At 43.9% G+C, this 25630-nt stretch overlaps 1 protein-coding gene across 3 annotated transcripts in view; it reads left to right on the plus strand.

Moving 5' to 3' along the window:
• Positions 1–25630, plus strand: part of parn (poly(A)-specific ribonuclease (deadenylation nuclease)) — a 153535-nt gene that overhangs the window by 82805 nt on the left and 45100 nt on the right. For all 3 annotated transcript variants that reach the window (XM_072481641.1, XM_072481642.1, XM_072481643.1), the window contains 3 exons: positions 2226–2281; positions 7315–7401; positions 10360–10434. In XM_072481641.1, coding sequence (XP_072337742.1) covers positions 2226–2281; positions 7315–7401; positions 10360–10434 — 218 coding nt within the window. The remainder of the gene's footprint in view (positions 1–2225; positions 2282–7314; positions 7402–10359; positions 10435–25630) is intronic.

Genomic DNA, 25630 nt, shown 5'->3' on the forward strand with positions numbered 1-25630 from the left:
TGCAAAAAGTTTTGAATTCAAAATGTTGTCACTATTTCTACGATCAGTATCTCTTGATCGATTCGCTCCCTTGATTCACTGATGTGCAAAAAAAAGTGGCAGATGCAAAATGATTTAGTAGCAACGCAAAGTGATTTAGTAGCAATACTAAGTGACAAAAATAGGTTATCAAGTCTTCAAAATCCATTGGTGAATAAAGTCTGGATTGAGAAAGTGATCCTACTTTACTGAGCTAATCGAGCAAGCCTTTATTTGATTTATGGCAAACTTGCGTACCACATCTTGTGTTTCAAGAGTTGGGTGTGGTTGTGTTAGTCTTAGCAGTTGGTCTTTTATAGGAATTATAACCCATTAGTATGAAATTAACTCTTTTGACATCGAGAGACTTTCAAAATGTTTGATTTTATATCTTAAATTCCGCAGAAGTTAAAGTTGCCATTTTTCTGTTTTTATTTTTGTAGTTTCTAGTGACCGTTGCAAAATTGTGCGAAATATGACAAATTTGCTATATATCACACTTTTTAAAAAAAATTTCAAATGGCGGGAAAAATACTGATTTGCTTGAGAATTTGAGGGTCAAATGTTTTCCTGTCTAGGTGGAGAGGATGAAACAATTTGTGTGGTAGATTAGGATGCATTAATCTTCAATGACCTAACTTGGGGCATAAGAGGTCTTCTATGCACCAATTTTGCAGCAGGTATGTAAATATGGCAACAGATTAATGTTAGGAGTGGTTATTGGGTTACAGGCCTAGGGTGGAAGTAAGGGCTTAAGTGGGTCGGTGCTGACTTGATGGGCCGAATGGCCTCCTTCTGCACTGTATGTTCTATGTTCTAATGCAGTCCCCATCACTTGCATTGTCCTTGCTTATGCCAGACTATTACCTATTTTGAGCAAATGTCCCCAACCAAATTGCACCAGCACCTCTTCTAAACCATAGTAAGGATGTTGACTTTTTGGGACTGTTTCAGTAGCTGTTGCAATTTATTGAAGTGCAATGACTTGTCCATTTAAATCCCACCAAGCAACCCACCAAGTTGAGTCACTGCATCCCTGTCTGTAGCCTCTGGAGCTAGTGTAGGAATAAAGCCACACTATAAATTGTGCAAGAACACAGATCTATGACTACTGTGTACTCTAGCCCCATTCAGTTCTCCAACATGTGAAACTATGCAGACTGTGTGCACCCTCCTTCACAAACCAACTCCTCTCCCCCTTGTCTGGATGGTTACCGCAGTGTGGCACTGGGACACATGGGCCAGATCAGGAGGAGACTGTGGTTTGGTGATATCACAAGACTGTGATTGATAAATTTAATTAATAAAGCTGGAATTGAAATCTCGTCTCGGTAAGAGTGACCATATAACTATCATTGATTGTCGTAAAAACTCATCTGATTCACTAATGTCCCTGAGGGAAGGAAATCTGTCATCCTTGCCTGGTCTGGCCTGTATGTGAACTCCAAGCATACAGCAATGTGGTTACCCTTAACTGCTCTCTACGATGGCCGAGCAAGCCACTCGTTGTACCAAACCCTGACAGAACAAAGTTGAACTCGATGGACTGCAGTAGTTCAAGAAGGCAGCTCACCACCACCTTGAGGACAATTCGGGATGGACCAAATGCGGAACTGTGACACCAATATTGCATGAAAGAATTTTTAAAAAGGCAAGGGGAAGACGGTGGATGAAGATTCACTGAATACTTACTATCGGGTTTTTTTTTTCCCAATTAAAGGTCAGTTTAGTGTGGCCAGGGTCATTTTAGTGTGGCCAATCAACCTATCCTGCACATCTTTGGATTGTGGGGTTGAGACCCATGCAGACATGGGGAGAATGTGTAAACTTCACACCGTGATCTGGGGCCGGGATCGAACCCGGGTCCTCGGCACTGTGAAGCAGCAGTGCTCGCCACTGCGCCATCGTGCTGCCCTGCTTTTTATCAGGCTATACCAGCCACAACAGATAGTAACTACATTACCTTGTCACCAACCGGCCTGATATAAGCAGCAGGGCTATAAACACAAGATTTTTTTTCATTTGTTGCTTCCATGGAAAATACAATCAGTTTATTGTTATCCCGTAGAAACTTCTAATGATCTGTCTTTACGATTGCTTTAATTCAACCTGTAAATTCAGTGTTCAAATAGAATTTGTAGCCAGAAATAATCATGATGAAATTTATAAATTTGTACTTACTGCTATGTTTTGTTTTATATATGCAGGTTGTTTCTAATGAGAGTCATTGACATTCCCTATCTGAATCTGAGTGGGCCAGATTGTAAGTACAGGACTTAAACTAGAATGTATAGTGCATGCACTCATGTACCCTTTTTTAAAAAAAAATAAAAATATTTTATTGAAAGTTTTTGGCCAACCATCACAGTACATTGTGTATCCTTTACACAGTAATATCACAATATAAATAACAATGGCCAGTTTTATAAACAAGAAATAAATAATAGATAAACAAAAACTAAAACAAAACTAAATGGCAACTGCCTTGTCCCAAATAAATATTCTCCAAAAATATGTTTTAACCGTCCAATATACAATTATCTATAACAACAACCTGTACATATTATACTTATATACTTATATATTAACATCCCTGAGAATCCCTCTGGTTCCCCCCCCCCCCCCCCCCAACCCTGGGTTGCTGCTGCTGTCTTCTTCTTTTCCATTCCCTCTATCTTTCTGTGAGGTATTCGACGAACGGTTGCCACCGCCTGGTGAACCCTTGAGCCGATCCCCTTAAGACGAACTTAATCCGTTCCCCCCTTAGGACGAACTTAATCCGTTCCACACTCGTGTGCCCTTAAGAACACTTTCCTATTTATGTTAAATCATATAGTCCGGGTAGCCCTGTTGATTATAATAATTCGCTGCTAGAACCAAACTCTGGATTGAACTATTTCATGTTTCACAATTTGTGTTCCAATCTTTGTAGTGAAAGAAGCGTAGTGCTTTGCTTAAAATGCTAGATGATTGTTTGCCTACAAAAGTGAAATAGAGGGTGTCCAGTGGCAGCTAAGTGCTGAAACAGTCGCATGAAAGGTTGCTCTCCCCTGGAAACTTGGGTCCTTTTAACCTGAAAATTGGTCACTAACCCAACAAAAATCCCTCCACCCTCACCCTGAACTAACAATCACCTGAAAAAATGCCCACCAAGCAGCCGGAAAGACAGTAAGAGCCGCATGAGTCTGGAGAGGAAAATTCAGACCAAAGCCATGAGGAGCGAAGTGGAGCAGGACATAGCAGATTGAGAAGGACCACCAATGCAAACACTTGCCCTCCCACTGACAGATCAGTGCTTCTTGCACAGAGCTCCTAAACCATAGAGACTCCATTAAGGCGGATGTCATGGTGACAGTGAAGTTGGCGATTAGTAATCATTTTGGCCTCCATCAAGGGGGCACTGCAGAGGATGGAGCGGTGATTGGAGACCCAGGAGGCGACAGTGCGGGAACTGGGGGAGGTGGTCACTGACCAGACTGATTGGATCATCGGCTCGAGGCAGAAGCGGCAAGGTTGGTGGCGGCCCAGGGAGCATTCATGGGCAAGGTGCAAGTCCAGGAGAATGGGTCTCACTGCCAGAAGCTCGGTATTGTCAAGTTACCTGAGGACAAAAGAAGGCAGAAATCCAACAGAATATTTAGCACCGATGCTTTAATAAAAAAAAAAAAAAAGCCGGTCGGGGGAGAAAGCTTCCCCAAGGCTCCACAGGTGGCTCTGGCAGAGGCCCAAAGCAGCAGAACCACTGCGGGCGATCATTGCAAAGCTCCACAAATTCCAAGACGAGGAGTGAATCCGGATCTGGGCAAGAAGCACATGGTCTTGCAAATATGATCTGCATATACCAGGACATTGGGGCCAACAAGGCCAAGCGCTGGGCAGAGTTCAATGAGTCTCAGGCGGCTTTATTCAAGAACTAGGTACGGTACGGAGGGCGAAGGAGTTCTCCTTCTCCCAAGTCCACAAAGTATACTCCCATGTTGACTTCCTCGTAATGGGGAAATCAGTGCTTCCAGGGGTGGACACAAGCCCTCCTCGCCGAGAAGGCATTCTGCAAGAGAATATCACAAGCCATCGATGGATTTGTATCCAGCAACCAGAATGAGGAGGTCTCATCCTCTACATTCTCGGAGGCACTGAAGGTGGTGATAAGGATGCAAATAATAGCGCACCGAGCACTGTGGGACAGGAAGGAGAAGGCAGCCAGGCAACAGTTTTTGACATTTATGGGGCATCTTGACAAATGGATGAATAGGATGGGAATAGAGGGATACAGACCCCGGAAGTGTAGACTATTTTAGTTTCGACGGGCAGCATGGTTGGCGCAGGCTTGGAGGGCCGAAGGGTCTGTTCTGTGCTGTCCTTTTCTTAGTTGTTTGATCTTTGTCCTGTTTTGGAAAAAGCAGAGGAAAGAAAACTTAGAAAGTTGATCGACTCCGTACTGGAGGTGGATCAGCGGTACGCTGTGGCCTCGGCTGTGGAAGTTACAAATAGAGTTTGGCCTGGTCTCGGCTGGGAAAGCAGTACACCAACTCTGCCGTTATGGAGACATAAGCCAGCTGCCTGCTGGCTCACAGCTGAGAAAGCAGGCAGCCATTGCGCAGATGATAGGAACAGCAAGCTAGTCACAGTTCCAGACAAGATCCATGAGGCCTTCACGACTTTCTTCCAAGAGCTGTACACCTCCCGCCTCCAGAGAGGACTCACTTAACGGTTCTTCGACAAGCTGGATATACCAGTTGTTATGGAGGAAAAGAGGCAGTGTCTGGAAGCATCACTAGAGCTCGGGGAAGCCATGGAGGGCATCAACTGCATGCAGTTGGGGAATTTTACTGGGTCGACAGATTCCCGGGGTTGACTTCTTATAAAAAGATTCACGGCAGCACTGGCCCCGCACCTGTGGGAGATATTCAGCGACTCACTATCGAGAGGGGCCCTGCCGCCCATGTGGCACAGGCCTTTCTAATAATAATCAATAATAATAATCTTTATTAGTGTCACAAGTAGGCTTATATTAACACTGCAATGAAGTTACTGTGAAAAGCCCTTGGTCGCCACACTCCGGCACCTGTTCGGGTACACAGAGGGAGAATTCAGAATGTCCAGTTCGCCTAACAAGCACGTCTTTTGGGACTTGTGGGAGGAAACCGGAGCACCCGGAGGAAACCCACGCAGACACGGGGAGAACACACAGTGACCCATGCCGGGAATCGAACCCAGGTCCCTGGCATACATAGTTGATCCCTAAAAAAGACAAAAACCCAACCAGAGTGCTGGTTATACAGACACATCTCACTCCTAAACACTGATGCCAAAGTCCTGACGGAGGCGACTGGGGAGTTCCATACCAGTGATGGTCGCAGAGGATCAGATTAATTTTATCAAGGGCAGACAACCGATGGCGAACATCAGCTGCCTGCTGAAAGTGATCATGACCCATCCAGGGAGAAGACACCAGAAGTGACTGTCTCCTTGGCGCAGAGAAGGTCTTTGACAGAGTCGAATGGAGGTACTGGAACAATTTGGTGAAATTACTGTACAGCACTCCCATGGCTAGCGTACGGACAAACGCCACCAACTCTGAATACTTCTGGCTACACAGAGGCCAGAGACCGGGATGCCCATTGTTCCCACTGCTATTTGCCCTTTTGTGTGTGTGTGTGTGTGTGTGTGTCGGGGGGATCCGGGAACTAACTCGTGCACCACTTCGGACTGTTAGCAACGTCCACCATGGCCTATTTCTGCAAGAAATCTAAATTCACCCTGGCGACAATAAGTGCCTCCGTTAAAAGTTGGAGGTAGGACGAAGGGACACTGATGGTAGGGGACTTGTACCTAGACGGCAGAGTGGCAACCCTGGTGGAACTGACGGACAAGCTCCAGAAAGGGAATGAAGTGCGATACATGCAATTAAGGAACCTCCTCTGCAAGAAGGCATCAACGTTCCTTCAGCCACCAGAGTACTGCCTACTGGACAGACTTCTAACCGCAGGCGAACTAGGAGATTGTAACTGCGTTGACCTGTATGGACAGCTACCAGAAAAAGCATGGTCTTCACTGGACGAGACCAAGGAAAAATGGGAGGAAGAGCTAGGCATTCCGATTGGGGGGGCGGGGGGGAAACTCTGGAACGAAGCACTGCATAGGGTGAACTCCACCTCGTAATGCACAGGGCTGAGCCTAACGCAGCTGAAACTAGTTGAACTTGACAAGAACATGCATGAAGCACAAGCGGGTTCTTCCCGGAGGTGGAGGACAAATGTGAATGGTGCCAGGAGTCCCGGCTAACCAAGCCCACATGTTCTGGTCTTACCTCCGACTTGTCGCGTACTGAACCGCCTAGTGTGCCCAAGGTGGGAGTAAGGGTGGAGCTGTGCCCACTAGTGGCGGTCATCGGGATATTGGAACAGCAGAACTCTTTACGGGGAGAGGGGGGCAGATGCCCTAGCCTTTGCTGCCTTCCTGATCGCCCGCTGGAGACTTCTGCTCGGCTGGACATTGGCAGCGGCATCCAAGGCCGTGGGCTCGCTGAACTGATTTTAACCAACAACCGATGGGACGAAAGGATCAGAACTAGACGGATAAACGTAACAAAGGAAAGGTGGGGTGGGGGTCCAACACAGACGAATAGCCGACATTGGAGACCCGAAGCCAGACCCTCCCCATCCCCCATTATCTGCAGCTTTACACGCGTGCGTGCGTGTATTGTGTGTGGTGTGTGCATGTTGAATACACCCATTCTGTAGCTATCGCTATATTACTGTACAATGTTTCTTACAATGTTACTATAAATGGAAACCAATAAAAAGACTTTTTTTCTAAAAAGTGAAATAGAATCCTTTGAGACGTGCTGTAGCAAGTACAAATGTGGCTTCAGCCTGCACCTTTCCAGCAAAACCTATCCTAAGAATTTACTGTCAAATGCAGCCGGCTCTGAAGCAATTACAAGAAGATTCTGGTATGAGAAAAATCAAGTTCAGTATGTTATTTTTTTCTCTCTAAAGTATGTAGCATTTCATTTGGATACTTTTTGGAAAGGAATGTTAGACAAGCTCCAAGGAAAAGGAAGAATCCATACAACAGCTCACTGGAAGTAATGAAAAAAAGTTTTTGTAATAATGAAGGCCATCAGTTCTAGGATTAGACCATGACTAGTTATTGGCACGTGCATATGCATCTATTTTTAACTGATTCATATGCTGGGAGAACAAATTGTACTTATTACTTTTTCCTCCACCAGGTTTTGAACCCCTGACATTCTACAATTTGGCGCTACAGTATTCACTCTTTGTTTTCCAGTGCAGCCAAAGAGGGACCATGTTCTTCATGTGCGTTTTCCCAAGGAGTGGAAGACCAGTGACCTCTACCAACTTTTCAGCGCCTTTGGTAGGATCCACCTACTTGTCTTGCAACCTAATTCGTGCAGCGGCTAGTTTCATCTGTACAATTTAGCAATCTGGTTAGCACCATCTCTGTTTGAAAATGATGGCTCTAAACCTTCAGCTGCATCTTCTCCACCTTTTCGTTGATAACCATATTCCAAAACAGCCTTTCAGTCTCCGCCTGGCAGATTTAATAGAAATTTAATTCATTTTTGCTGGCAGCTTTAATAGAAATCTTTCAGAAATAAAATGGGCCCAGCACCTTTTTGAGTGATCATTAAGACCCGACTGCTTTAGTATTAGATTAGAATTAGAACTGATGCACACTTTAAAATGCTCGCTTTAAGTGCCTCCTTCAGAAGGTTTTCATTCAGTGGAAGGTATAGTTAACCTATCCTTTTGCTTCCAAATGGTCATCTATATCATTCTATGTTCACCATATTTTGAGCATCATCCAAGAGAACAGTTTGTTTCCCAAACCAAAAGAGAAAATGCTGGAAAATCTGAGCAGGTCTGGCAGCATTTGTAGGGAGAGAAGAGCTAACGTTTCTAGTCCAGGTGACCCTTTGTCAAAGCTTTGTTTCCTAATATTGCCCATGTGCCTGAAACTAATGAATTGGCTTCTGGTGAGCATTCTTTGCAATCAATTCATTTATGGATCAAGACTCTGCCAGCAAAATCTAATTTAAATCAAATCTTTTGGGCATAATACAGCGCGGACAAGAGCTGATGTCCTAATGTTCTTGTTGGCTGCCATGTTCTGCTCTTCAGAAGCCACGAGCTTCCCACCAAAGTGGGCGCATCTCCAGCTGCTGCTCTTGTAAATGGCTATGGAGTTGCTTGGTCATCTTTGATCGAGTAAGATATGTGGCACAAGAAGACTCAGGAGAAATGTTAAACATTAGTATTTGGTAGTTTTCGTTTTGTGGTTTTTGCAAGTTTTAATTTTGCAGTTTTTCACTTTACTGCCAGTCACATGACTGCTCGCATCTTGAAATTCTTGGCTCTCAGTCATGTGGTTCCTCACTAACAATGATTCACTGATCATGCCTTGTAATTTCTTGGTTCCAGATTATTATGTTTTATGCTTGTCGAGCAGTTTTCTGCTGGTGGACTTCAAGCCAGAAAGTGTGGCTTACTGGCTTGGGGCTGATAATGATAAATCAATGATGTACTGTTTTAAAAAGAGCTACATGCCATAAAGAATGTACGGCAATGTTGGAGAGAAGTTGTGGTGAAGAGTTCTTTGAAATACATTGTGTAATAAATGGCTTGAAAGTTAATACCCAACTGGATAAACACTGTGCGAGTAAACAAGCACTGGGAGCACACTCTTCTGTTGCTTTTGCTTTTAATACCAGTTTGGCAGAATTTGAAATGGATGCTTGAGTGTTTTCAGGAGTGCTGTAGAAATGCTAATCTCATCATTGAAACTCCTTCAATCCACTCCAGCATTCACATTTATTGTGCAGCCACTCCCATCCAAACTGATCCTTCCACAGTAAGAGAAAAACTGCTGATGTTCCGATGTTGACGGAATATATTTCCACGAATAGGAACGTGTGTGCAGATCAGAGTTCTCTGTGTTTATGTCGCAGTGCACTCATGCCATTTTGACGATTGTGCTGTACTTGGCTCCGTAGACGCACAGAATGAAAGTACCAGATTGAATATCAGCACAGAAATACCAATGCCTTTGCTATGAGTTCAAGTGGGGTAGAATCCACTTATTTTTTTATACTGAACCAAAATTAGTTTTCTGAACTGAGTATAAATTATGAAAAGCACCTTTTAGTTAATAAAAGCGTTATTTTGGATAGTGAACTTGCCTTTCATAGTTTCCTTGTTCAGGAGCTGTAGCTCACATAAGCCATACTGTTGTTTGGCTCCATTGCAGACTTGAGAACGTAGCTAAGTTCTTGAGTACAATTTTAAAATGATGCTCTGGGGCATCAAAATATAAACTTGATTGCTGAGAGAGAATTTTGCTGAAGATCTAGTTCAATGCTGGATTATAATAGATGTTTTAATCATTCAAATGTCTTGATTAAATTGTATGGTAGTGAAATTAATATAGGGGATGTTTGTTTTGATATTCTAAAACCGCTGTAAGATCACCAAGTTTCAAGTTTGGATGTCAAACCAGAACTTGGGTCCCAGTACTGCCTGTCTGCGAGCACAAGGAATGGATACAGGACCTTCCTCGGTATTGTTGGTCATTGCTAGTGTTGTTCAAACTGGATAATACTGTGGCAGTCCATAAATACTTTCTGGGTGTCCACAAAACAATATGAAAGCACTGGGAGTAAATGAATGAGTGATGATGGGAGGCATGCTCTGCCTGCCCCAAACTCTTTCTTCTTAATCCCCAGTGCTCTTTCTGTTTTCCTTCTTTCCCTGAGTTTCTGTGGTGAGAAGCAAGCGCACATCTCACTGATATCCAAAAATTAAATACAAATTTTCTATAAAAGCAATTTTTAAATATACTTTACATACAGCACTGAATATTGCCTGGAGTTCCAGCACTGAATATTGCCTGGGGTTCTAATTTAGATGGGAGGTGTCATCTGTGATTACTAATTGATTTGAAAGGGGCCTTTAACCAAAAGAGTTGAGACTCAGTGCATCACTTACCAAAAAGTGCTTTTACCCAGGAAGTGTTAAACCAAGCACAAAGGAGCAACAGTTTTACTTTTAGAGGCTTGTATCAGTGTGTAAGTAGATCTAGATATGTGTGACTGTATGGTATGTGTGACTGTATGGTATGCATCTTTTAAAGATAAGTTGAGAGCAAAACATGGTTTATTTATAGGGTTGGATGGACAATTTGTAAAACCTTAAAATTATGCCTTTCGTAGCAGATATTTGTTTATCTCATAGAAAACTGAAATATATATTCTGTATTTTGTGCGCTATAAATTGTGTGCAGTTCACACTAATAGTCATTTGGTCTTTGATTTAGGTAACATCCAGGTCTCTTGGATAGATGATACATCAGCATTTGTGGCCTTGAGCCAACGAGAGCAGGTACAAATCGGTGAGTGAACTTGCAAGTTTTTGCTATGGCGAGTGTTTTTATATAAATGCTCTATCATGCTTTCTTGTCCATGAAGATGTGAATTTCTTGCTGATGTATACTTCCATGGGTAATGATTGCCCTCCCGTACTTTGCCCAATTGGTTATTATTTACGTCTGTGTCTGGACTGCGTGTTGGCAGGCTATTTGATTTGCAAGAGAATGACAAGCCGGTCTGATCCTGACTGCAACAAAAGCTCGCTGCCAGTAGGTGATCAGTAGAAAGCGATTGGGGATAGGAATTCTGTCTGGTTTTCCATTCACCAAGCTAGGGTTGATTGAATTCCATTGCTTTCCCTATATTGCCACATTGGCTGTGACTAACCAGCCCAGCAGAAGCCAGTGTTGAACCTGGGGCCCTCCTGGTCTATAGAGCTCAGCCACTCACTGGATGGAGACTATGTTTGGTCAGTCATCTGTATAATTTCACATGGGGTGGCAAAATAGAAGCAAAACCTCCTGGAAGTAGAATGTTTTGCTATTTAGGAATTTGGAAGAGTGCCCATATTGCCCATGTGATAGTCACACAGTTCTTTTGATTCATAGGCCGCTTGCACTTGTGACAGTCATTCAGTGATCCCAACTCAGAATAAACATGTGTTGTACAAACGCAAGGGTAATGTTTTTCTAACTCCCTCAGCAGACTCTATAACTTATCTAATGTTTTAAAATTATTTTAATATTGCTTGCCACATCAATAGCAACAATTTCATCACATAATAATAATAATAATAATAATAACCTTTATTAATGTCACAAGTAGGCTTACATTAACACTGCAATGAAGTTACTGTGAAAATTCCCTAGTCGCCACACTCCGGTGCCTGTTCGGGTACACAGAGGGAGGATTCGGAACTCCCAATTCACCTAACAAGCACGCTTTTCAGGACTTGGGGGAGGAAATCTGAGCACCCGGAGGAAACCCATGCAGACACTGGAAGAACGTGCAGACTCCGCACAGACGGTGACCCAGCAGGGAATCGAATCTGGGACCTTGATGCTGTGAAGCAACAGTGCTAACCACTGTGCTACTGTGCCACCTGAGAATGAAGCAGCCAAACCTGTCTGTATTACTGGAGCTACTGCAACAAATCACAGCAGCTACCAAACCAGAAACTTTGAAGTTGGGGGTGGGGAAAGCGTTATTTCTGTCCAACTATTCATAAAGTTTAAATCTGATTCGCGTGGAATTTCAGTGTGAAATTGGAAGGAAAATTAAATTACTGATGTGGAATTGCCACAGCTGTAGCCAGGGTCAAAGGAACAAAACGAAGTTGAAGCTTTTGGAAATCAAGCATCTTTTTCACTGTCTGCTTTCGCTACAAAGTTTATCTGTCAGGAGTTGTGTATTTTTCAAGTTACTTCCACAAGTGCCTATAAAAATGTACAAAAATAACCCTCTATCTGTACATACCCATCGCTAACTTTATTGCAATCAATGCAGTTTTTCACTCAATTGTGGTATGATCGCTGTTTAATGGTGTAGACCAAAGGCATTCAAGTACAACTGTCCAGGTTGGTATGAATGTTGAACCAAGTGAAATAAGATGGGCTGTTTTTTCTTTGAATCAGATTGTCTTGTTTTAGGAAATGAGCCTGTTTCTCAATGAGCCTGATGCACCACAAATTGCCCTAGATTCAAGCAGTGTCAAAGTCACCATTTGCACTTGAACACTGCCTTTCTGCAGCCTCTTGTTCCTTTCCCCTCTCGGTACCTAAGTAAGAAATTGAGACAGGCAAGGGATTGTTCTCCATGATCTAATCTTTTGTTGTGATCATGAGTGGATTCATTTAATTGTGCCATGTTGGACTGTGGTTCTTGATTCACAGCATGTAGAATGGATTGGTAGTAAGGTGAAGAAGTATTTTGGTTGCAGATTTACGGATGACAAACATTAAAACCACTGAAAAGGACAATGATTCCAGATAGAATAGCTGGGGTAAGCGATTTTCATTAATACAGGTGTAGTATCTAGCAAGAAATCCTTGCAGCTGAGAAAGCCATCCACAAAAAAGGCACAAATGAAATTAGACATGGAACATTATATTGCAATTGTCTTTGGAACGTCACTAGATTTGAAATTTGAGTAATCAGAACATTATTTCATCCCATTAACAAAACCTACCACATCTATTCGGAATATTGGAGAAATGTGTATGGCATTGGGTGACAGGAATTTGAGAGGACAAAGGTAATTTGTCTTCAAGTTGCATGGACAATTTACCCATCCCTTTTGTGGCAAATTAAAAATGCTACTACAAGATGCAGGAGCACTTGATAATGAGTACGCAATGCATAGTGAAGAGATTAGTGAAAAATGTGATGTATGGAAAAAGTATCGGAGGACACCAACGTTGCCTGCTGTGTAAGCCTTCTGTTAACATGAGACTATTAAATAGTAGCATTTAGAGTTGTGGGGCAAAGGTAGAAACATTTTTCATTTTATAATTCATAGACCTGGCAATAGGATCCAAAGACAAAAGAGTGACAGTGGATGAAATCATGGTAAAATGGATAGGGAGGGCAGCACTGTGGCACAGTGGTTAGCACTGCTGACTCACTGCATCGAGGTCCCAGGTTCGATCCCGGGTCACTGTCCGTGTGGAGTTTGCACATTCTCCCCATGTTTGCGGGGAGACGTGCAAATAAATTAATGTTGTCACAATGAAGGCTGCAGCTGAAAGTCACTTCAGTAATAGGCTTTGTGAAATCGATCACAGTGATTGATGAGATGTTCTGCCCTGGGAAACTTGATGTGACAAATTCACTTCAAATGGTTGGGGGCCATAGTCCATGTCAGTTGGTCTATGGGAGAAATCCAATAATGTCTCCTGTGATGTGTGACCATCCCTGGCTTTGGAAGGGACTATACTTAGTTCCACCGTTTTCTGCGTACTTGGATGCCATACATGCAAGAAGGGCATTCACCAAGGCGGAATTCTCAAAAAGACCCTCCGAGGAAAGAGACTTGAATCCTGGGGATTCGTTATACTATAAAAGGGAGGGTGAGAAAGAGTGGAAAAGTCCAGGTGATGGGAAGACAGTAATTCTCCAACATGATAGTCAAACTAATCTTGGTTAATCATGAACTGATTATAAACTTGCGGATTCCAAGCAGTTAGTAGACCCGTGACGAGGCACCCTGCATCTCACATATACGCATCTTTGGCAGTTATAAGGGGCAGAATATGGGCTGCAATGGGCTGGATGATGATACAAACTGAACGTCGGTATTAAAATGACATACATACCACCAGTGACTGGCAGAATGCGACCATTGTAGGGTCAGCAGAGAAAGCTACTGGCAGATTCAAACATGGCTACATGTTCAAACTTTAAAAAAAATTAATTCAAGAGATGTGGGCGTCGTTGCTGGGCCACCATTTATTACCGGCCCTAATTGAGCTTGAACTGAGTTGCTTGCTAGACCATTTCCGAGGGTATTTGAATGTCAACCACATTGCTTTGGATCTGGAGTCACACGTAAGCCAGACCGGGTAAGGACAGCAGATTTCCTTCCCTAAAGGACAATGAGCCAGGTGGGTTTTTAATATCGACAATGATTCCATGGTCATCCTTGGATTTATAATTAATTCAAATTCCGCCATCTGCGTGGGATTTGAACCTGGGTCCCCAGAGCATGGCCCTGAGTCTCAGGATTACTAGTTCAGTGACGATACCACTGTCGCCGCTTCCCTTATGGACAAGAGGTAACATCTATGGACCTGGCAAAATGAGGTAAAACTGAAAACTCATTGCAAGTTCCCATAGTGTTTCTGGAAATGGCTCTAACCGTAGGAAACGATCAAGTACTGGCAACAGAACCTCTGATTGTGGGAGGAGGAGGCCGTGTGGCAGTAGTCCAGAAAGAGTTGGAGGTCAAATAAAGGCCATAGTTTGACTAGGACAAGGACTATAGTGGAATCGAGCACTAGGTGGCCACAAACCAATTAGAAGAAAGATTTGGTAAGCGAGGCAAAACAAAATAATTTGGTGTCTATTCTGAAGTGCCAGATAGAGGACACCAGCTCTTATTAAGCAGGTAAATGTTCTGTGAAAAGCATTCCAAGCTGGATATACAAGGCTAAAACCAGACTAGTGGCTTGCGGTTTCAAAGATAGACTTGGTGATTAAGATTTGAGTGGCTTTCTCCCTCATGGCTGGAGGAACGATGTGGAAGATTTTCTTAGGTCTCACACACATGTAGTTCGATCGATATTAAAGCCACCTTTTCGTAGGGTGAAAAATTTCAGTGTTTTTGAAACTACCTAGAAAACAGAGTGCTTTAGAAGGGAAGCTGTGGTAATTTAAAAAATGGGTTTTATGGAGTGAATGATGCATCAAGTGTAGAGCATTTCTTGGTTCGGTCTGTCTTGCTGAAAGTAGGTTGTGTTTGGTTGAAAGCAGAGCCAGCAATATTCCACTAGTATCGCCAAAAAAAAAACTTGTCGACAACTTCATGATGCACGCCAATGATTTTCTCTGAGGAAGTTCTGTGAAATTTGAGCAGTTTCTGATAGGTAACGTAAATGGGGAATTTAAAACTGGAAGGAAGGCTTCCGGGTGCTTTAAATATTAAGGTCAGACATCCTGCATTAGAGGTCAAAGGTAACCTTGAACAACAATCATACCTAAAAAGTTTTAATCATGTCTCGATAAATCAGGCTGCAACTTCTCAAAGCTGACCTTGCATCCAAAGGAGAAACTGACCAGTTAAGTTGATTGGACAGTTAAACTAGCTATGCACTTCGACCAGACCCGATGCCAGCTATGACATATTGCAACATGGTACTATGTAGAAACAGTTGAGGAGGTTCTGAGGGCAAATGAATCACTTTAATTAAATTCTGAGAAATGCACGTTCAAGTTTCCAGTCGAAAGATATGAAGTTAGTCCTCTTTATTGATTTGATACTCCCCATGCTAATCTTCCTGATGCGTGTTTGAATACAGCTGGGTTTATCATATGCTTGGGTAGGTGAAAACGGCAAATGTTGGCCTTTGATCTGAGAATCGAAAATAAAAAGTACCTGAACAATAGAAACACTGGCAATAGATATGGGATTGTACTTCGCTACATTCTGAAGGAGAGACTGTTCTGAGAAAATTTTGTCCGTTCAATGCTCTGTAGATAACCGTTCTTTGGGGAATTCATTACCATCGTTGAATCCCCCACAATCATCATTCTGGGGGTTACCATTGATCAGAAACTGAACTGGACTAGCCATATAGCGGCACGGCAGCACAGTGATTAGCACAGTTGCTTCACAGCTCCAGGGTCCCAGGTTCGATTCCCGGCTTGGGTCACTGTCTGTGCAGAGTCTGCACGTTCTCCCCGTGCCTCCATGGGTTTCCTCCCACAGTCCAAAGATGTGCAGGTTAGGTGGCCATGCTAAATTGCCCTCAGTGTCCAAAAACATTGGTTGGGATTACTGGGTAATGCGGATAGGCTGGAGGTATGGGCTTGGGTAGGGTGTTCTTTCCAAGAGCTGGTGCAGACTCGATGGGCCGAATAGCCTCCTTCTGCACTGTAACTTCTATGATATAAATACTGTGGTTACCAGGTCAGCTCAAGGACTAGGAATCCTACGGCGATAACTCTCCTCCTGACCCCACAAAGCCTGTCCACTATCTACAAGGCACAAGTCAGGAGTGTGATGGAATACCCTCCACTTGCCAGGATGACTGCGGCGCCAACAACACTCAAGAAGCTCGACACCATCCAGAACAAAGCAGCCCGCTTGATCGCTCTCCCTTCCACAAACGCTCAAACTCTACACCACCGATGAACAGTGGCAGCCATGTGTACCATCTATAAGATGCACTGCAGTAACTCACCAAGGTTCCTTAGACAGCACCTTCCTAACCCATTGGACAACTACCATCTGGAAAGACATGAGCAGCATATACCTGGGAACCTCCCCATCTGGAGGTTCTTCTCCAAGTCACTCACCACCCTGACCTCTCTGTCACTGGGGCAAAATCCTGGAACCCCCTCCCTAACAGAACAGTGGGTGTACCTACAGCACAAGGACTGCAGTGGTTCAAGAAGGCAACTCACCACCACCTTCTGAAGGGCAACTGGGGATGGGCAATAAATGCTGGCCTAACTAGCAACGCCTACATCCTGTAAATGAATAATAAGATAAAATAATTTTCATTCAACAAAATGTGTCAGCTGAGAAAAGGTTGAGGATTGACCTTGCTGGTATAAAGGAAATGTTGGTGAGGAAAGAGATCTTTAAGATAAAATAGGTACTCAAGTCATCACTTATCAGGCTGGTTTACAAAGAGAAATATGTGCTCCAAGAAATTGGTGGAAATGCTAGAAGAGGAACATCTTGTGTCACAATGGATTGTAAGCAATATGGAAAAGCAATTTCCTTTCATTACGCTATCAAGTTTATTGTTTAAAGAAAGAGGAATCTATTAATGTTTGGTTCGTTACGTTGTTAAAGATACACCTGATGTTTGATCAAGGACTGAACGATGGGGTGCTGGGTAGGTAGTTTGGAGGCAGAGATCTGTAATGTTGCATCCTGTGAATAAACTTGCCAACAAGGAAAATATCTGCACCTTGTTTCATATTTAACTACTGGCTTGGATCCATTTAACAAGGAGCTGAGTAGCCTTGGCGAAACCCAAACTGATCACCAATGAGCTGGTTATTGCTGACTAAGTGCCGCTTGATGGTACAGTTGACAGCATCTTCCATCGCTTTGCTGATGGAGAGTAGACTCTTGGGACAGTAATTGGCCTGATTGCATTTGTCCTGCCTTTGTGGACAGGACCTACCTGGGCATATTTCCACATTGTCTGGTAGATGCCAGTGTTATAGCTGCACTGGAACAGCATGAGTGTAACACTAGGATATACATGTTGCTTAGCTGGATATAAAGTCCATTATTATTACCTTTCATAAAATAACAGTTCGATAGAAGTAAAAGTTTTTTGAAGCTGAGGTGTTTGTTTTTAATTATCTTTTATGAGGTAATCCCATGTACTTTTTGTGTGGCAATTGTGACCTGTCAACTCTCAAGTTTTGGAACATTTTACAATTATGCACGCTGCAATTTTAAGAGATACGGGAGCTAGTCAATCTTTAATGGTAAGAGATGAGGAATTCTGTAGTTTGGGAAGAATGTTGCCAGAAAAGGTTGTAATATGTGGAATTCAGGGTGAGCGGAGTAGTGTTCAATTATATAAGGTAAGGTTGGAAAGTCCAGAGTGGTGAAGTGGTAGTAGGAGTAAGAGAGAAACTATCTTGTCCAGGAATACAGTTTATCTTGGGTAATGATACAGCTGGATAGCAGGTGGGAGTGATGCCTACTGTGATTGATAAGTGAGTTGAAAATCAGACAACTGAAGTGTTGAATATCCTGGGATTTTTCCGGATTGTGTAGTAACAAGGTCGCAAAGTCACAGGTTAAGACGAGAGGAGACATCAAAGAGTGATTAATACATCGAAGTGTAATTATCAGAAACTATTTTTGATCAGATGTTTGAAAAAGAACAAGAACAGGTCGAGGATGAGGCGGATATTTTTAGTTCAGGAAAATTGGCAGACTTACAACAAAAAGATGTAGAAATAAAACGGATATATCAGAAAGCATACACAGAAGAGGAATCTGAGTGTATACCAAAATGTTATTACCGTAAAAGTGATGTCCTGATGAGAAAATGGAGACCTTTATATATGCAGGTGGATGAAAAGTGGGCAGAAGTTCATCAAGTAGTATTGCCGGTAGGGTATAGAAAGAAGGTGTTGCGAGTTGCACATGAGGTACCAGTGGGAGGTCATTTAGGAATAAGGAAAACTCGAGCTAAAATCCAGAAACATTTTTATTGGCCTGGACTACATAAAGATGTAGTTAAATTTTGTCAATCGTGTCACACATGTCAAGTGATAGGGAAACCTCAGGCAGTGATAAAACCAGCGCCCTTAATACCCATTCCAGCATTTGAGGAACCGTTTAAAAGGGTCCTAATTGATTGCATAGGACCGCATCCTAAAACGAAAATTGGGAATCAATATCTTTTGACGATAATGGATGTGTCTGCTAGGTTTCCAGAGGCCATTCCAGTATGTAATATTACCACTAAAAAGATTGTGGAGGAGTTACTTAAATTCTTTACTAGATATGGACTACCCACAGAAATACAATCGGATCAAGGATCAAATTTTATCTCCAGATTAGTCAAAGAAGTTACGGATAGCTTAGGAATTGAAGTGGATTGCAGCCAATGGAGCTCACCCATAGTGATGGTGCCTAAACCAGATGGTACCCAACTGTTGTGTGTGGACTATAGAAAGGTTAATGCAGTTACAAGAACAGACTCTTATCCTATCCCACGTTTGGAGGATTGCATTGAGAAAGTGGGACAATCCGCTCAGGTACCTTTATCCGAAAGGGCGAAGGAGATTTCAGCTTTTGTGACTCCAGATGGTATGTACCAATTCAAAGTTATGCCATTTGGCATGAAAAACGCCCCAGCCACATTTCAATGGTTAACTAACAAAGTCATTTCAAGATTACCCAATTGTGCGGTATACATCGACGATCTGATAATTTTCAGCCAGACATGGACAGAACATTTGAAACATCTGATGGAGTTTTTCAATTGACTTCAGGAAGCGGGTTTGGTGATAAACCTAGCCAGAAGTGAATTTGGAAAAGCCCAAGTCACTTTCCTTGGCCATGCAATTGGACAGGGTCAAATGGTCACACGGGATGTGAAACCAACAGTTACTGAGGAGGTTTCAATACCCTCGAGACAAAAGGAAATACAATGCGATTTCTTGGCATGAGTGGATTTGATCGAACATTTGTGCAAATGTTTTGTAGCGTGTTTGCTCCCTGATGGACTTGCCGAAGAAACGTCGAAAATTTCAGTGGGCAGCGGACTTTCAACAGGCATTTGATGGCCTGAAAGCTGTGATAACCAATGCTCCTGTGTTGGAGAATTAGAAGGGATTCTGTGATCAGATTGAACTGAAGTATCTGACTTTAAAGAGAAATGCCGAGGCGTTGAGAAATAGACGGATCGTGAAGAGACCTTGTTCAAAGAGACTGTCAATCAGGAAGGATTTCAGTTGGAGGACGAAGAACAAAATGGACTATATTATTGTACCTGTTTGCCTGTGGTGTTTTTTTTTTTAAACAAAAAAGTATTATTACTGTGTGCATTTCTTAAAGGATAGTGAAAAATGAAATCATCTTGAAGTTGATGGGGTTTTTCTCCTTTGGCGGGGGGGAGGTGTCATGCGAGTGTACCTTTAAGAAATGGGTGGTTATAAATGGGTGTGTATATAAGTATCTGTAGCGAGAGTACCTTTAAGAAATGGGTGTTTATTACTGCAGTGATGTCAGTGGGTGGAGCTGGGCTGTCTATCAGCTTTTTACTTTCATTTTAGGCTGTTTGCTGCAGGGTGTTTTATAGTTTCGTTTTCAGAGTTGGACAGCTGCAGTCACAGCCAGAAGGTGTATGAATATCTCTCTCTAATCTAAAGACTGTAAATCGATCCTGGTGATTTAAAACTAATAACAGTAGTGACTTTAACCTGGTGTGCTTCTGGTAAAAGGTGTTTTAAGTCTTACGGATGTTAAAAGGAAAGCTTAATTACTTAGTGTTGTATTCTTTGGGGGTTGTATTTGAATTAATGGTTGCTAAGATGTTCATTGTATGTTTTAAAAAGGTTAACTTGAGTTCATAGAATAAACATTTGTTTTGCTTTAAAAAATACTTTTCCATTTCTGCTGTACCACATCTGCAGAGTGGGCCGTATGCTCCCCATGCCACAATCTTAAAAGTTGTGGGTCAGGTGAACTCCATGATACACTTTGGGGTTCTCTAAACCCTGGCGCATAACATATCTAAATCTCAGCAGTTCAAAACGCTTTACCACAAATAGGGGACCAGTGAACAAAATGTCTCCACATATTCAACACAGCTTCTTAATGTTGTTTTTCCTTTCCCCTGTATTTTGGGCCAACACCCAAAAGGCTTTGTAGTTTTAGAAGAGACTTCTATCTGCCTTGCATTAATTCTGGTACCCTCCTATGAACTTCCAGAGCTCCTAAATGAAGCTCATCAGCTCAGTAATTGTTTTTCCACTTCCTTCCGTTTATCTTTTGTAAACTGTATTGATGTCCTTCTGCACCCTTGGTTGCCTCGCTACAATTGAGAAGAAAGGCATGTACCTGTAAGGGTACTAATGTAGAGGTTATAGAACAGGAGAGAAGCCGGATGTCCTTTAGATTGATTATGTTCCGCACCATACTGTTGGACAATAGTCGGTCTGAAAATAAAAGTGCTATAGAGTGTGCAATCGATTGATGTTTTATAAATATAGGGAATTGAAAGCTAATATAAAAACCAAATATCGCGAGTGTTGGAAATCTGAAATAAAAGAGGAAATGTTGGAAAAGCAAGCTCTGGTAGAGCGAAAAGAAGAGTTGTCCAATCTGACTCCTCGGTGGAACTGCAAGTTCACTGGAGTTGTGGACTGATAGTAATGGCATAGGGCACTATAATTGTTCTGAAATCACTCCTTTAGTTGACCTCTTAACGCATTTGGGTAAAAATATTTGACAGGTACCTATTTTACCAAACTAACTTGCATTTTTAGTGCACTTGGTGCACCTTTTTGAATCCAGCTCCATAATTGTGATCGAGCGGCCACTTGGTCTTTCTGTCCAGAGTGTCCTTGACAATAAATTTAGGGCAGCATGGCAGCGCAGTGGGTTAGCACTGCGGCCTCACGGCGCCTAGGTCCCAGGTTTGATCTTGGCTCTGGGTCACTGTCCATGTGGAGTTTGCACATTCTCCCCGTGTCTGCGTGGGTTTCACCCCCACAATCCAAAAATGTGCAAGCTAGGTGGATTGGCCACGCTAAATTGCCCCCTAATTGGGAAAAAATGAATTGGGTACTCTAAATTTAAAAGAAAAAGACAATACATTTTGCCCCCACTTTTTGATTAAATCGCTTCCTGAGACCTCTGCGCATAATTATAGAAAATATTTTTTGCATTTTGTACTCTTTATGACTGATTTTGTAAGTGATGTCTTCAACATGATATTCATTCCTCTGTCTAGAATGGAAGAAATAGGATGCAAGAAGGATGCTTGAAATAAAATGAGACTTTTATTCTAGGAGCAGTTGTCATACCTGACTAATCAAAATTGATTGTTATTGCAGAAGGTCATTTTCACTGGTGGAATTTGTAAAATCTATCTATCCATGTGCCATAGATCAAACGGTTTTGTACCATAACTTTCATCAACCTTGCTTGGGTTTTTGTATCAACAAAAGTTCAATCTGATCTTATTTTAAAAGGAAAATGCTTTTTTGAGTGAAACTTTCCTTTTAGAATCACAAATTCATTGCTTTCACAAAGTGCTTTTTTCCCAGCAGCTTGCTTTATGTAAGTAAATTGGTGACTTTGATTTACTTTACACGAGTAATTATTTTTTATAAACCTAATACATGGGAATGATACAGAGGATATGACCAGGGGTGAGAGGCTTCAGCTAAGAGGAGAGGTTGGAAAATTTAGAATTGCTCTCCTTGGAACAGAGAAGGTTAAAAGTTGTCCTAATAGAGGTTGTCAAGATGATGAGAGGTTTTGATAGAGTAGATAAGAGAGAAACTATTCCCTCCAGCAGGTGGGTCAGTAACAAGAGGGTGTAGATTTGAAATCACTGGCAAAAGATCAGAGGGGAAATGAGAATTTTTTTCTGTTCCGATCTGAAACACATAACCTGAAAGATGCTGGAAGCTGATACCATAAATCATTTTAAAGGGGAGTTGGGCAGATATTAAAGATGAGAAGCTTATAGGGTTCTGACAACGAGAGCGTGTGACGCTAAGCATCTTCCTAAGATCCAGCACAGGCATGATCGGACAAATTTGCTCCTGTGCAGTAAGTTTGAATGATTCCACTCTCTAGTCTGTCTGGGAATTTTTTAAAAAAGGATAAGAAAAGTAAAGCATTCAGTTTTCTTATTTAAGCGATGTCAACAGAAGGGAAGTGAATAGCTGGTTAGTTTCTCTTTTTTTTTTTTAAGTAGTTAGATTTGTCAGTTAGTAAGGTATCTCCACCAATGTCCCTTGAATGGAGAAAGAGATACCCAAGGTCATTAGCCATAGTTCACCAAAGGATCAATCCTATCAAAGGTTTATTATCTAATCGGAATGGCAGCGCAGCTCCAACCTCTTCAGTGCACATCCAGCACACTGTGGGAACTGCAGGATGCTTTTTGTGTCCTGGATAACCATATGTATAGGAAATATCATCAGTTGCAGCAGCTCAAGCTCCTGATTTTTGAGCTTGGACAGCAGCCGGTGTCACTGCAACATGTCCCACCTTTTTAAAATCCTCCTCCATCTGTTTCACCAATTGCGTCAAATTGAGTTTATGCAGTGCCCCCCAACTCCTAGCTACCTGAATCTCCAAATATCGAAAGCTCCTTTCCGCCCTCCGCAACGGTAGGTCCTCTATCCCTCTTCCCTGGTCCCCCGGATGGATCACAAAGAGCTCACTCTTTCCCACATTGAGCTTATAGCCCGAAAAGTCTCCAAACTCCCGTAGGATCTGCATTACCTCAACCATCCCTCCACTGGATCCGTCACATACAGCAACAGGCCGTCTGCATACAGCGACACTCGATGCTCCTCTCCCCCTCGGACCACCCCCCTCCATTTCCCCGACTCCCGTAACGCTGTGGCCAAAGGTTCAATTGCTAATGCGAACAGCAGAGGGGACAGGGGGCACCCCTGCCTCGTCCCTCGATACAGCCGGAAATACTCCGACCTCCGCAGGTTCGTGACCACAGTCGCCACCGGGGCTTTATACAGGAGCTTAACCCAACTAATAAACCCTCCCCCGAACCCAAACCTCCTCAACACTTCCCAGAGATACTCCCACTCTACCCGATCAAAGGCTTTCTCCGCGTCCATGGCTGTCACTATCTCCGCTTCTCCCTCCACCGATGGCATCATTATCACATTTAGGAGCCTTCACACATTAGTATTTAACTGCCTACCCTTTACGAATCCCGTCTGGTCCTCGTGAATCACCCCGGAACACAGTCCTCAATCCTCATGGCCAACATTTTTGCCATCTACATTAAGGAGCGAGATCGGTCTATGTGACCCACATTGCAGTGGGTCCTTGTCCCGCTTTAAGATCAAAGAGATCGTCGCCTCCGACATTGTCTGGGGCAGGGTTCCCCCCTCCCTTGATTCATTGACGGTCCTTACCAGCAACGGGGCTAACAGGTCTACATACTTCCTGTAGAACTCCACCGGGAACCCATCCGGCCACGGGGCCTTCCCTGCCTGCATGCTCCCCAGTCCTTTAACCAGCTCCTCCATCCCAATTGGTGCTCCCAGACCAGCCACCTCCTGCACCTCCACCCTTGGGAACCTGAACTGATCCAAGAATCGCCGAATCCCCTCTTTTCCCCCGCGGGGCTGGGGCCTATACAGTTCCTTGTAAAAGGCCTTGAAAGCCTCATTCACTTTCCCAGCACTCCGCACCGTAGTTCCCCTGCCATCTTTGACTCCACCTATTTCCCTCGCTGCCATCCTCTTACGGAGCTGGTGTGCCAGCATCTGGCTCGCCTTCTCCCCATATTCATATATCGCCCCCTGTGCCTTCCTCCACTGTGCCTCTCCCTGCCCTGTGGTCAACAGGTCGAACTCCGTTTGGAGACTTCGTCTCTCCCTGAGTAGCCCCTCATCAGGAGCCTCTGCATAGCTCCGATCCACCCTTAAAATCTCCCCCACTAACCTCTCCCTTTCCCTGCCCTCGCTCTTCACCCTGTGAGCCCTGATGGAGATTAACTCTCCCCTGACCACCGCCTTCAGCGCCTCCCATACTACTCCTACCTGCACCTCCCCGTTGTTGTTAGCCTCCAGATATCTTTCAATACACCTCCGCACCCTCCCGCACACTTCCTCGTCTGCCAGCAGTCCCACATCCAACCTCCACAACGGGCGTTGGTCCCTCTCCTCCCCCAGCTCCAGCTCCACCCAGTGCAGGGCATGGTCTGAAATGGCTATGGCCGAATACTCCCTTCCCTCCACTTTCGGGATCAGTGCCCTGCCCAAAACAAAAAAATCTATCTGGGAGTAGGCCTTATGTACGTGGGAGAAAAAAGAAAATTCTCAGGCCATAGGTCTGGCAAATCTCCACGGATCCACTCTTTTCCCCCCCCCCTCCACATCTGATCCATAAACCCCCTAAGCACCTTGGCCGCAGCCGGCCTCCTCCCCGTCCTAGATCTGGAACGATCTAATGCTGGGTCCAGCACCGTGTTAAAATCCCCACCCATTATCAAGCTCCCTACCTCCAGGTCCTGAATACGCCCCAACATCCGTTTCATGAATCCAGCATCGTCCCAGTTTGGGGCATATACAGTCACCAGTACCACCTCCGTCCCCTGCAACCTACCACTCACCATCACGTATCGGCCTCCCTTGTCCGCTACTATGTTCTTGGGCTCAAATGACACCCGCTTTCCCACCAGTCTATTCTTCGCATCCAGCCCTGAATGGAACACCTGTCCCACCCATCCCTTCCTTAACCTGACCTGATCTGCCACCTTCAGATGTGTCTCCTGAAGCATGGCTACGTCTGCCTTCAGTCCCTTTAGGTGCGCGAACACTCGGGCCCTCTTAACCGACCCATTTAGGCCTCTCACATTCCACATGATCAGCCGGATTGGGGGGGTTACCCCCCCCCCCCCACACCCACCCCGCCGACTAGCCATCTCCTATCTTAGGCCAATCCCGTGCTCGCGCCTCCCAGTCCCCCAGGTGGGAAACCCCCGCCCCGACCACCTCTTCCATTTTCAGTTCCCCCTCGGACAGTGCAGCAGCAACCCTAGAATCCCCCCCCCCCCCCCCCGGCTAGATCCACATCTAGCACCTTTGCTCCCCCCATATTCCTTCCTTGAGTCAGCTGACCTCTGCTGACCCCGGCTTCCCCAGCCTTCCCGCTGATCTCCCCCCCCCCCCCCCCCAAAGTGTGGGTGTCTCTCCTCATCCTTACCTTCCTCCATTTTCCCCCCCCCCCCCCCCCCCACCCTTTTGGCGCGGGGAAAAAAGCCCGTGCTTTCCTGACCCAGCCCCGCCCCCTGTGGCGCAGCT

The sequence above is a fragment of the Scyliorhinus torazame genome, chromosome 17 (assembly GCF_047496885.1).
Source record: "Scyliorhinus torazame isolate Kashiwa2021f chromosome 17, sScyTor2.1, whole genome shotgun sequence".
Taxonomy (NCBI): Eukaryota; Metazoa; Chordata; class Chondrichthyes; order Carcharhiniformes; family Scyliorhinidae; genus Scyliorhinus; species Scyliorhinus torazame.